The sequence below is a fragment of the Sphaerodactylus townsendi genome, linkage group LG07 (assembly GCF_021028975.2).
Source record: "Sphaerodactylus townsendi isolate TG3544 linkage group LG07, MPM_Stown_v2.3, whole genome shotgun sequence".
NCBI classification, from domain to species: domain Eukaryota; kingdom Metazoa; phylum Chordata; class Lepidosauria; order Squamata; family Sphaerodactylidae; genus Sphaerodactylus; species Sphaerodactylus townsendi.
The window spans coordinates 78888986-78902668 of record NC_059431.1 but is presented as its reverse complement, the minus strand read 5'-3'; the positions used below and the strand labels follow the sequence as shown (position 1 = coordinate 78902668).

At 39.1% G+C, this 13683-nt stretch overlaps 1 protein-coding gene across 3 annotated transcripts in view; it reads right to left on the bottom strand.

Annotated features, from left to right (window-relative positions):
• SMARCA2 (SWI/SNF related, matrix associated, actin dependent regulator of chromatin, subfamily a, member 2) overlaps positions 1–13683 on the bottom strand; it is a 126857-nt gene that overhangs the window by 60906 nt on the left and 52268 nt on the right. For all 3 annotated transcript variants that reach the window (XM_048502919.1, XM_048502920.1, XM_048502918.1), the window contains exons 8-16: positions 13418–13591; positions 11648–11821; positions 10363–10533; positions 7090–7143; positions 5327–5457; positions 5107–5167; positions 2973–3073; positions 2670–2817; positions 907–1070 (exon numbers count right to left, since the gene is read on the bottom strand). In XM_048502919.1, the coding sequence (XP_048358876.1) occupies positions 907–1070; positions 2670–2817; positions 2973–3073; positions 5107–5167; positions 5327–5457; positions 7090–7143; positions 10363–10533; positions 11648–11821; positions 13418–13591 (1178 nt within the window). The remainder of the gene's footprint in view (positions 1–906; positions 1071–2669; positions 2818–2972; positions 3074–5106; positions 5168–5326; positions 5458–7089; positions 7144–10362; positions 10534–11647; positions 11822–13417; positions 13592–13683) is intronic.

Genomic DNA, 13683 nt, shown 5'->3' with positions numbered 1-13683 from the left:
GTTTTATCATTCATTCAGATAGCAACATTTGACTCCTTAATTTTGATTCTGAGGGGCAGAAAGCAGGCATGCTTTGTCATATAAAGATAACCAAAAAACTCCAACAGACATAGTGGTATAAATGGATGTTGTCAAACAAGATAACCTTCTTAATATAATTATAACTAACTTTGAAAAAGCATTATCAATTCTGTAAAGGCTAAATAAAATGAAATTTAAATATAATGTTTTTCCCCCTGCAGATGCCTAGCAGAGACTAATACTTCAGCCCTAGGAATACATTCCTTGAAGCAAAACCCGCTGAGTAGATTTCAGTAGGATCCTGAGCAGACCTGTTTTTGATTCCCCTCTAAACCCCTAGGTGTACGTGTTTGTATGCACCCGTTTGCATTTCACTTCAAGATTCATTTCAATTCAATTCAATTCAATACAGAGCTATGAGGCAATTGCAGAGACTGCTGATCAATCAGTAACTGAAGATAGTAACCGTCATACCTAGGCAGTACTCATATCAAAGAAAGTCAGCACTAAAAATGAAGTGTCCTATACTGGGGCAAGGGCACGGGGACAGGTAAGTTTTCATTTAGAAACTGCCTTTCAAAAGAAATCCCTTCAGTAATTTTAGGCAAAATGTTATTCATGCCACACAAGACAGAAACATTTCTCTCTCGTTATCATAGCAGGAATAAGCCACGGTGACTAAGTGATGCTGTGCTAAGTGCTTTTATCTGCCATCTGGTCACTCATGTCAGATAATCCATATGGGAAGAAGAGGAAATAATAACAGACTAAATCTGGAGCTCCTTCACACACTTCATCTAGCCATTAAGTGAAAAAGTATACCTTGTTAATGATCCAATCTGTACAGCATAGAAAAATAGCATTAGGAAGCGCTGTTCAACTTACGAGAGAGGAACAATGATGAGATAGGGACCATTGAGCCTTTTGTGGTCCATCAGATAAGTGATGAGTGCGATAGTCTGTATGGTCTTCCCAAGCCCCATTTCATCAGCTAAAATTCCATTCAAATTGTTATTGTACAGAGATACCATCCATTCAAGTCCCTGGATCTGAAATTATGGAGATTGCTTCAGTTATCCAGTATCCATGCCCACTGTAATAGTTCACACACATCTTTTAGCATCTCTGATCTGGTGCTAGGTGCTTCTCAGCCAAAGATGTATTTGTTGCAGTCAATACAATGGAAAAGACAATATTAAAAGTTCTAATTACAAGGCCCAAGTTTATAACACATTTGCTCCCAAAACTGATTTACAATTGGGGCATAATTCTCCTCTCATTAATGTGGCACTGATTGAAATATACTTTGGACTCAACAAGTATAAACACACCTTGACTTTAGATTTTCCTCCTTTTAGAACAGTCCTGCTCGTCATATTTCACAGGGCAACAAACTATCTGGAATATTCTTCAAAGACTGAGGAAATTTGGACTACAGTATTAATTTCATATCTGACCACCTCAAAATGCTACATTTTAGTCAAATGAGATCTAAGAAAAACCTAAGACATTTAGAAGGGGGCGGGATTCTTTATGCCACTTTTCCTCATCCCTCAAAGCAGCTAACAATAATACAACCAAATTATAATCTCCATTCTTGTCCTCCATTCACTGCTGTTGATTGAAAAGGCAGCCTCTTTAGGATAAGAGCCATGCAGAAGATTAGCAAACTCTGGTAAAAGAGGAATCTGAATAATATGAAATGGCTACGGTCAGTGGAAATGCAATACTAAGGCTGATTATGCACAACTTGTCTACCGTGCGATGGGGGCATATGTCCGCTGCAGCAAGATTTCTTGTAAGGACCTATTTCCTCAAGCCTCTTTTTTGAAACAAGAGCCCTTTTCTCTCTTTATCTTGCAGCAGAGAGGGAAAGAGAAAGAGAGTGGAGGGGAACAGAATATCAGCAGAGTTAAGAGAACTAGGGATAGGAGGAGTCAAAAGAAGTAGCAAAAGGAAAGGCCGGTTGACACTAGCAAGCAGTTGAAAGGCAAACACTGGGCTACTTCCTTGCATGTAAACAGAGAAACGCAAGACCACCACACTTCAGTCTCACCACGCAGATACCAGCCCGAAGATACCAGTTCCATGAGTAATTGGACTAAATCGTAGATAAGAGGGGTAAGGAGAAAGTGCATTTTTAAAAAATTAAGACTGGCTCCTGATTTGCAAGCCGTGGATTGAAGAGAGCCAGCTTTATGTCTACACCAGGCCACAGTTATGGAGATAATGTTTGGGACAGCAAGTATTCTGGTAGGCCAGCATTTGGTTCATGACACCACCCATAACTGGAATAAATACGTAAGTATACAGCTAAGAGGAGTTTTTGGTAGCAGTTGACCAGAAGCAAGAAGTTCACAAACACTGCACAGGTCAAGAAAAGAAATCTCTCAATAGACTAAGTTCTTCTTGCATATGTGAGGTCAGGCAGTTCAGGAGAGATGGGTAAGGAATATACTTTAAAACACTGCCTGCAAAGAACAGAGAGCCCGAATTCTAACATTTCTTTGGTGAGACTGAAGTGCTATGTTTTAATTTTTATCAGGCAGACTTCTTATGCACAGAGCACTTTAAAGATGCACTGAAAGGAGTTATAATAAGTGGAAAAGTTTGCAAATATGAAAGCAGTCTCCTGCTGGGGTGCTTACCTGATAATGCTTAAGTGTGCCATTAATAAGAAGAGAAGACTGCTTTTCCACTCTCTCTGTGACTGCATGCGCCACTGTATAGTAAGACTGAGACCCCCTGGCACTATACTGCATGCTGTATTCATCATCCACGTCTTGTTTGGCTGTCCTTCAAAGTAAATAAACAGAGTCATTTGGAACTTCATGTTACTAAAGAGTCTGAAATGTTAACAAGCACCCTCCATTCAGAAATCAATTGTAAAAATGTATATGGTAAAAAATATTTCCTTCCTGGAGGGGCAGGCATCTCAAATTAAGACTCACTCAATGATTTGTTTAGCATCTTTCTCGGAAACATCTTCGCTGTTTGGATCCAGGTGGATCTTTTCATCGGTCTCTTGCCGACTTGAGTCCTCTTCATCATCCTGCAGAAAAGAACAGATTGAATGTCATAACTGTATCATTGGCCAGAACCTGGAAAAGCAAAATAACATTTTTCCTGATAACCTGTATATTTTATTAAAAACAAAATGGTATCATTGTCACTATATCTTTGCTAGTATTATGGGCTTTTTGCTTCACAATTTTGAAATTACTGTCAGATCTCCCTTGCCTCCCGCATTTTTAAAATACTTGGTAAGGAGAAAATTTTCTATCACATGAGTTCCAGAAACCTGTAAGGGAATATGATATTCTCAGAAAGAGAATTCCATGTCATTAGCTAAGAGGGGAAAAAATACTTCTACAGAACAATATTTACCCATCTCTGCTGAGTATCTTAAAGAGTTTTAAAATATTTAGAACTCCTTGCCCAAAAGACAATTTTACATTTTTAAAAAATCCAAGCATGTTCAAATTCTACACTGATACAATGAAACTACTATTGCACCTTTCTCGTACTGCTATTCTGATCTCCACTTTTTGAATCACCAGCTATCTGAATGCTCTCATTTCGCTGATAGGATATAAAAGTGAGTGAGAGAGTTCACATTTGAGCAGAAACAGATGCCTGAGGTTAAGAGTCTTGTAATTTGTATAAATACAGAAGTTCCCAATAAGCATAACTACCTTTTCAACTGCAATTCTGTACACACAACTTAATATCTAAGTCAAACTGGCTTTTGAGCTCAAAAGGCTCCACCATTCCCAAATATGAGGCTTTGAACCCAATTTGTCAGTCTTCTGAGATGGGAACTTAGGATTCATTATGTTTACCAAGGGGGAATATAGGGGGGCGGGGCAGAATGAAACAGTGAACATGTAAGTGGACTTTCTCAACCCACTTTGCCACAATGTTCTCAGATAGATGGCTTACAGTGCTATTTTAAGCAAAGTTACACCTTTCTAAGTCCACTGACATCACTGGATCTTAAAAGGGCGTAACTCTGCTTAGGATAGCTCTTTAAGTTTGCAGTACCCTAGTAGTGAATGGCTGGAGCTGCGTAAATCTGATTGTAATACAGGACAGAGGAAGAGAAAAGCAGTCCTTCTCCTTCAGCAGAATCCTTTTCACGTTTTCTTATCGCAGAACCACAAAAAAGAATCTTCAAAGAATCATCTAGAAATTATCGAAGTTCACTCAGTCCCCAGTGCTAGTCTATAACTATGCACATTTATTTTCCTAGCTGTTGCTTAACAATGCTTTCAAATACAGTTTTGCATATTGCTGAATCCATGTTTGATTGCTGAAGTGACAAAACATACCAGCAGCTGCATTTCACATTTTTCTCCATATGTGATGCATGACTGTATTTTAATAAGGGTCTGATTAAAAAGATAAGATACACAAGTCTATTTATCTGAAGATAAAAAATGGATTCAGATAGACAGTAAAATAGCTGTGTTAAACAATATTAATATCTACTTTTATAAAGGATAAGTTCTAAAACATAAACCTCACTGCTTATTGTGATCCATGGCTATCCATAATAGAAGGAAAAAAATGTATTCTTTCACTGCCTAAACATCTACTCTACCTTCCCTGTTAATTAACTGAATTATAATGCAGTAATTTCCCTGGAAGATTCTTGTTGGACCAGAAAGGCCAAAAAAAAAAAAAAAAAGCCTTATCTTGTGTCTCCTGTCACAATACAAGGAAATAAATGATACCTAACAAATTTTATTTTAATGTTTCTTTCTCAATATTATAATAGTGGTTATTTTAACAGAGCTACTTTTGTATGTGTTTCACTCAGTGAGTTAAAAAAAACTTTTTCATTAGGATGTTGTGGGTTTTTCAGGTTGTATGGCCATGTTCCAGTAGCATTTTCTCCTGGTCCTCTGAAGATGGCAGCCACAGATGCAGACAAAATGTCAGGAGAAAATACTACTGAAACACGGCCATACAACCTGGAAAACTCACAATATTCTTGTGATTCTGGCTGTGAAAGTCTTCAACAAACTTTCACGTTAGCATTATAAATAAAAGTATATCTGTCAAAGTGAGGCATTCACTTACTTCCTCTTCAAATTCAGAGCCACTTTCTTCTTCACTGTCAGAACGAGGGGCAACTTCATAGCTGATGGGGAAGAAACAGATAAGAATGAAAAAAAAATGCAACCCCCCCCCCCATGGGTCAGTATAGATGTGCATTTTTAAAAGGCATAGAATCTGCCTAAATACAAATGTAGAGTAAAAAAAAAGTAGTAATGTTTTTTCCTTATTTCTGGCAACTTACCCAGGGTTCATTTCTAACCAAGCATCCAACTGACTTGCTTTAGGAGCCTCTGGTCCAAGAAGAACTTTGCCTGTTTCAGTGTGAGTTACTTTGACTGGGAGATCACTCATCTGACTGCTCTCATCTATGGGCTGAATAGTACAAAGAAATATACAGATTTATCTATGAAAACACATCTCTGTCTGACAGGAACAGTTCAGTTATGAACTTCATATTAATTTCTTTCTTGGAAATCCGTATCAGCACCAAGTGATCACGTTACAGCAAGAAATAGAAGGGATATACTTTCAGGGGAGGGCGGTATATAAATTAAAGATACAATACAAAGAAACAATACAATATACAGGTCAGAAATACCCTATTCAAAGGCAGAGCTGCTACAAAAGGTAACCTACAGGGTTGACATGAAACAGCTGCAACTTGACAGCACTATCTACCACCCTCATTGTCCATTAAGTACACTTGAGCCAAATTGTCAGGAGTATAGTTGAAGACTCAACTAGCTGCTGTCTGTTTTCTAGGCTGTGTGGCTGCTGTCTAGTAGTTTTTGCTGCTACCAACCCAAGAAACAACAGCCTGTCATGTATATATTTATGTACAAAAAAAGGTGGCATTCATGTCTATTTCTCTGTTGCCATTTATATACAAAGGAATTTGTGTGTGTGTGTGTGTGTATAACTTTAAAGATTATATATTAATGACTTATGAACACTATTTCAGTATATTTAACTAATCTCTAGGGGAGGGAGAAGGGATTAACCTTGGTTCTTTCAATTAAAAAAAAATCTACAGTTAATGAGTGGCTGAATGTTTCCCTCATTAGCTTTCCTCAAAACAAGAAAAGATGTAAAAACAAAAACTGTTTGTCATATTATCAGCATAAGATGCCAACATATACATGTACCCAGATAAACTTTCTATAGACCTTTACAGCATAGTCATTAGTGAGAGAGCTCATTAACTGCAAGGGCACTCATTAAAATCTTCAATTAATTGTGTTGGACAAAGGGTCCTCCATTAAACCAATTTACTGCACATTTTATTGCATGCCAGAAAAGACAGCAATATGTATAGCTACTGGTGTATGTTTCCTTGATTAGTCTGGGTGTAACAATCCAACGTCCAAAATCAGCTGTGGACCACATTAAAAAGTCTGCCTTCAATTGTGAAGAAAAAATAAATAAACATGAACAAAAGACAGCTAAATCTCGAATTCAGGCTTTTTGATGATGCCATCTGCACTGATATTATTCTGAAACATTATTTCTAGCTATATAATGGAAACTTCCAAATTACTTTATTTAGAAAATACGGCATAAGCCACCAACTTTCTTCCTCAAAGATCATTTATTTGTTCATGTTGAATCTCCATGTGAGATGGTTAATTTCTTACTCATTTACAGCTTACATGAGATTCCTCCAAATTTTGAAGTTTTATGAACAAAAGTCTAATGTTAACTTGTATCAAGCTTTGTACAATTTCATTTATTCTTCTAATATTATTTACTTTCATCTACAAGAAGATTAGACAACGCTGGTCATTTTACCACTCTTGTATAGAAGCCTCAAATACTTTTTTTTTGCACTTTTTAAAACTACATTAAAGACATTTGTAAACGTTTATAGGTCAAATCCTAAAGCCCACACCACAGCTAACAACTTGATGCGTTGGTCCTGCAATTTTTCCTTTGATCTTGGTATAAATATTATGAACTGAAGGGAATACACAGAAATGCATTCTAAACAGAAACAAAAACAATTACCTCTCCATCAGGACCAAGTCCAGATCCTATTACTTCAGTATTATCTTCTGCCTTCTGTAATAAAACAATATAGTCAAATTTTAAAAAATTAGGAAAATACACAAAACTGTAAAGTACAGTTAGTATGTTACATTTGGAATATCATATGTCTATCTTAGATGTAAGAGGAAGACCCAACATGAGACAGATTGGCTCAATAAAGGAAAACACAGCCTTCAGCTTGAAAGATTTGAGGAAGGCTGTTAGTGATAGGGAGTTTTGGAAGTCAGTTAATTCACAGGGTCACCATTAGCCAGAAGCAACTTGGCAGAATATCACACGCACATCTTAGACAGAGAATGGGAATGATACTCATCATGAATACATTTTGGACAATGAATTGTTTCTTTTGGGGGGCATGAATGCAAAATTCTACCTGTAAATAAATTTAATATAGCACATTTTTAATGTTCAAGAGGGAATCTAAGGAATTAAAATCCGAAATTAAAATTAAACCTCACAATTCTGTGCTTCAAAATAAACTATCATCAAAATAAATAGCCTTCACACCTATTCTGTGCATACCTTCTCCCATACAATTGTATGTAGCAAAGTAGGGCAATATACTTATAACTGAGACCTGACGGTCGTGAGCCTGCAAAAGATTCATAGTTCTATCTATGGCTGTTTCCACACGGCCAGCTGAGTGGGGGTGCATTGGCATAGTTTATGCCGATGCACCCCCTGGGACTGTTCGCATGGATGGTCCTGCTGGGTGTGGCGCCTAAGTGTTTGCACAGGCTGCACCCCCCCCCCCCTAAACAGCTCTTTACTTTCTCCTGTCTTCTGGCACCCTGTGAAGGCTAGGGGACACGCCCCCATGGCCAGAGCAACGGCTGCAGCGACGGAGGCCAGGAGGCGTGTCCCCTCGCCTCCACAGAGCGCCGGAAGACAGGAGACGGTAAGGAGCCATTTGGGGTAAATGGCAGCTTCCATCCGCTGCCATTCGCATGGCAGCAGGTGGAAAACGCTGCTTTCAAAAAACCTCGCTCAGGGAGCGAGGTTCAAAAGTGGTGTCTTCGCACCGCTTGGGGGTGGCGAGGCTGGAGCTGCTGCAATGCAGCAGCACCAGCTGTGCAAACACCTCCCCAGAGACAGTGTTTTTACCGTCTCTGGGGCGCTGTTATCCGCCCATGCAGAAATGGCCTATGGTTGCTAGGTATTGCCTGGCAACCAGCAAGAGTGAGGACTTGGGAAGTGGTGGGCAGTGACAGCATGATGTTACTTCTGGCAAAACCAGAAGTGACATCGTATCTCTCTTGTGAGTCACTGAAAATTCTATAGTTTCACTGCAGAATTTCCAGAGATCCAAGAGGGGGCTAACAGCCCAATCCTGATCCTGAGTTGGCTCAGAAGTCCTCCATAGGGCTTAATGGAGTTATATCACCCATTCAGGTGGGGTAATTCCTAAGCCCTAGCCCTGGCATATTCCCGTGCCGTCCCGGCATCCAATTGGATACATGTGTTGCTCCATGGAATTGCCCTCTGCAGGTTTCACTGCCATGGAGTTGTGCAGTGGAGTTGCCACCTGTGTCAGGAGGTGCCCCTTACGTCAGTGGAGAGGGTAAACACATCAGCGCAGGCCTCCGCACTCCCTATGCCCATTCCCCCCTCCCAATCTTTACTGGGCTGTAATATTACTTCCAGGTTTTCCTCAGAAGTGATACCATGCTATCACCAGCATTTTTTTCCTCCCATCAGATACTGGAAGGAAATAGTAATGGGGACTGAACATTTCCCTTCCTCAGTGAGGATTTGGCAGCCTTAGCTGTACCAGATTCAGAGATTAAGCTGGGCCAAACTTTCCCTATAATATAGTACATATTCTACAGCATATTAAAATGTCAAAAACACTGCTGTTACTAGAATAAAGACAGACATGATACAGGGCAGTCCAGTTTAAAAAGAGTAATCTTGTAGTGACAGCTTGATCTGTGCATGTTTCCCCCAGTAGATTCCTCTTGCTTTCTCAACACATCCTGGTTCTCTCTCATTACCTGCCCTCTCTCTCCTTCTAATTTCTCCCACTTATAATTTGTTCTCTGACTATAATGCTTTTCCGCAGGCTTATTTTTATCAATTTATTTCCATTATTCCCCACCAATATCACTACAAACTTCTTCCAATATGACCTTCTGTACGCAGATTCCAATATCCACACACTAAATATCCACATTTCATATTATCCATCTATCTGTCAACAAATACACCTTCCAAGTAACTGGAAAGAAATCTCATTTATCAGAATATTTTAAAGAGAAAAGCTGGTTCTTAGTAACTGCCAGAAGAAACATGTATCTTGTATTTGGGTATTTGGGTAAAATTAAACCTCACAATTCTATGCTTAAAAAAAAAACTACCATCAAAATAAACTGCAAAATAAACTACAAGCACGACAATAAGTCATGTTCATATACATCTCAGATTAACTGGAGTTGAATTCAACCAACATCCATCTCTCTCTTAACCCTCTATTTCCAGTACTGACAAAGGAAAATGCAGCCATGACTACATATGTACTTTGTCTTATGGAGGATCCTGGATGGGGAGTCCTGTTAAATTCGGGAAACACTGATAGCAAAACCAGCCTATTGTGACTATAACTCTAAGTAAGATCAGAGGCAAGTGGTCAGTTAGATAGACATGTTTGTGTTAACTCTGTTGTGATTTCTTCCTAACAGTTTTAAGTGTCCCATTTTTAATTGAACGGCCTTTGTAAAATGCAAAGGCTCTGAGATTATTCTAGACTAGTCATCTTGTCAGTGTTGTATGGCTATCAAGCCTTGTGCCCAAGGTTCTAAATAAACAAAGGATAAGTAGTAACAACTGAACTTCCAAGTTTAAAGAATTAATAATATTTCATTTCCCCCTAATTCTTGATTTACATAACAGGTTGCACCCAGGTCTAAATCAGAACTTGGGAGACAGAGGAACTCTGCTGGATCAGTCTAGTTCTGCTACAGTGAGACATAAGCTTACATCATTAAAGTAATAGAGGCACATTTGAAACAACTGGTTTGGGGGGAATGTTTTTAACTAGGAAAAGGTTTGTTCAAAAGTGTTAAAATGAAATGATCTTTACTTTTTAGTGCAGATTTTATCTGGAAAAAATTATCTTATTTTATCAAGACCTTAGAGACATTTTTGTAAAGGGTGCCACTTACTTTTGGGGGGGGGGGAGATGAAGGGAATTATTTTAAAAGGCTGAAAGTGACAGCTGAATTATACACTTGCCTTCTTTCTTCTCCTCCTCTTTTTCTTTTCTTTGGCAGCTTGTGCTTGCTTGTGCTCCCACACCAGATTAGTCAGGTTAGCCACATATTCATCCGTTTGCTGTAGCAGGTACGCCAAACGCCTGTCTTTCTTCTGATCAATCAGTTTACGGTAGCCTTCTTCATCTTCAGCCTAGCAATGCAGGGAAATCAAAGATTAACGTGGCGTCACCAATGCGTACATAGTTACCCACAACAGACCCAGACTAGTTAACTTAGGTGGAAGAAGCAATATCAACTCACATACTTCTGAGTGTCAGCCAAGTAAAGAATGGGGAAAATCAACCATACATATTCACTACCTGATAGGCATTTTAAAAATGTTTGTCAAAATGGCGGCAAGTCAATTTTTGGATATGTTCACATATCCCCCAAATTAAAACAATTGCCTATGTTCTATTTGAGATAGTAATGTTTTTCTCTGGTTTTTGAATGGGTTTAGCATGCTACATGCTATGTGGTCATATTTCAAAAATATGCCAGCAAAAAGCCCTGCTGGTGCCATGTTGGCCCTGTGATGGTGTAAATGCTACACTGGATATGGGAAGCATCAGGGGCATCCCATGGAAGGAGCAGAATATAGTATGATTCCTAAATTCATCTAGCTCCACATACAAACCAGCTGCTGGTATAACATTACAGCACCAAAAACCATGACATAGCAAAACATAATTTTACAGGAGGACAAATACGGGGGGGGGGGGGGGGGGCGGGGGGGAGTGCCCTCTCACACTTCCCAACCTGCTCCCCAACATAGCAGCAGTTTAGGATGTCAACTCAATCTGTACCCAGCAGCATCCCTCCATGGCAGTCCATCACATTTTGCTGCCTATCACTATAAAACCTCTCACCTGGACATTCACAGTTCATATCACAGGGTACACAGCACGGGATTATACTTCTCTGGCCTGTCATCTACATTTAAAGCAAGGGCCTTGAAGTGTGGTGGTGAGAACTCATCATAGCCAGAGAGGGGGCACTTAGCACCAACAGCCAAAGGGGAAACCAGCATTAATGCTGCATTTGCCTAACTATGCTTTGTTCAGAAGCTTTACAGGTACTCTCCTACAGGACACAGACAACAAATGAAGGATCCTGTTCCCCCATGGGGACTGCAAGGACAATTAATCCCACACAGGTAAGAAAGCAAGGGGGAACCCCGGCATTATGTATTGTTCTAGCCACCAAAATATAATGCACGTGTTGATAACCACATTGATTGGCTTGTTACGAAATGCCTCTCTTACCATCAATCTCCTCATTCTCTCTTTTTCAATCCTTTCTGTTTCTTTTTTCTGTTCACGCTCGGTGTTAGCATGCCATGTAGCCACAGCTTTGGAAAGTTTCTGAATTTTGCCAGCCACTGATCGATGATACTCTTTAAAATCTTTAGCATGTTGCAAGATGCTGTTGAGATATTCCTGTAAAAGAATTACATATTAAATAACTCTGTAAATGTATTTGTAAATTTCCACAAATTTAGTATGCTATAGATGATTTAGATATATTCCTTTTTTACTGACTCAGTGTTAAGCTGTAGAAATGGCAAGGATATGTACTTAGCTCCGGAAAGAACAAGTTAACTCCTGAAAAGCACTTATCTTAAGCTAAAATTGTAACCTCAGTCAAACCACACATACATCTGCTCTAGTTGAAGCGCACATTGGTTAAGCTGACAGTACTCAGGCATATGTGTCATCCTGAAGTAGGATATACTTTAAATGCTAATTAAGTACTGCCTTGCAATGATACGTTGGTTTTGAATAATTCAGCTAAGAACAAAGTATAAGCCAGTTTTCAGTCACCTCCTCTGGACTTTAGAGCTTCTGAAAAAGAGATTTAAGTATTTGGTACAGAATCTAACTTTTTATATAAGTGACAAGGTGCTGAACTCCTATTCAAAGGTGTGATAGGACAATGTTCTCTTTATTGTACCACTAGGAATTTCATTTCAAAAAAATACAATCAAAACTGTCATTAAAATGCAATCCCAAAAAGAATTACACCCTTCTAAGGAAAAGGAGGAGTTTTGATTTTCACCTCAACCTTAAGGAGTCCCAAAGCAGCTTATAAACGCTTTCCCTTCCTCTCCTCACAGCAGACTCCTTGTGAGGTAGGTGGGAATGAGAGAATTCTGAGAGAACTGTGACTGGCCCAAGGTCACCCAGCAAGCTTCAAGTGTAAGAGTGGGGAAACAAACTTGGTTCAATAGATTAGAGTCTGCCACTCACTCAGGGAGGACTGGGACATCAAATCCGGTTCTCCAGATTAAAGTACACCTGCTCTTAACACCTACACGATGCTGTTTAGGATAAACAATAAATATCCCGGCAGCTATATTATTCATCTTACCACAAAAAAAAACAGGGACACTAGATGCTAAAAAAAAGAAAGAAAAAGAAATTGCATAATAAGTAAAACAGTATGGTATAGAAAACCCATTCATGGAAAACTAGCCATCAGTGTTTGTGTATAAAACTAAAAATATCTTCATCAAGCACCAAAAATTCAACAAACTTGGCACCAGGGGGATAGCTGTTCCAAAGGCACGGTGCTGCCACAGAAAAGCCCATGCACCAACTACTTTAGCACTGAAAATGGAATAATGTAAAGCAGGGCCTCTCGAGAAACTTTTATCTACTGGAAAGTTGCTGATGCTGATTAGCTTTGTGTACATTGCTCTAGTTAGATGCTATTATGTTCAGGTATTCACAGGGTGTGTTATTGGGATGTGTTATTATATAATTGCTGAAGTTTATGATGTGGCTTTTTATTGTGAATGTTGCTGCTGATTTTATTCTATTGGCTTTTACTTTTTTGTAAGATACCTCAAGAATTCTGGCTAAGAATACAGGACAGAGAATGCAGCTTAAGTGTGCAGCCTTCAATAAGCAAACAAATTCATAAGCAAATAAACATAAGCAAATAAACTAGCTGCTTTCAACCAAAATGGATGATACAGAGAAAAGGATGCTATAGAGAGCAAAACAAAATTCAGTTAATGAAAATGTCCATACTTGGTGCTTTTGTCGACGTTTTCTTTCTTGTTCTATCTTCTGTTGTTTCTCAAGTTTTTCAGTCATTCGGGCTTCCCTCAGAGTTTGGCGCTTGCTGCGTTTGTAGGCCTTAGAGTTCAGAGCAGTCTCCAGAGTTGTGTCACGACGCATACAGGCCACAACCTCTTGTCTTAACTATGAGCCAAAGGAAAAATGTTAAAAGCAAACAATTTCTCAGAGTAGCTTAACTGAATGAAGAGAAATTAATGTTCAGTTTCTGCCATTTC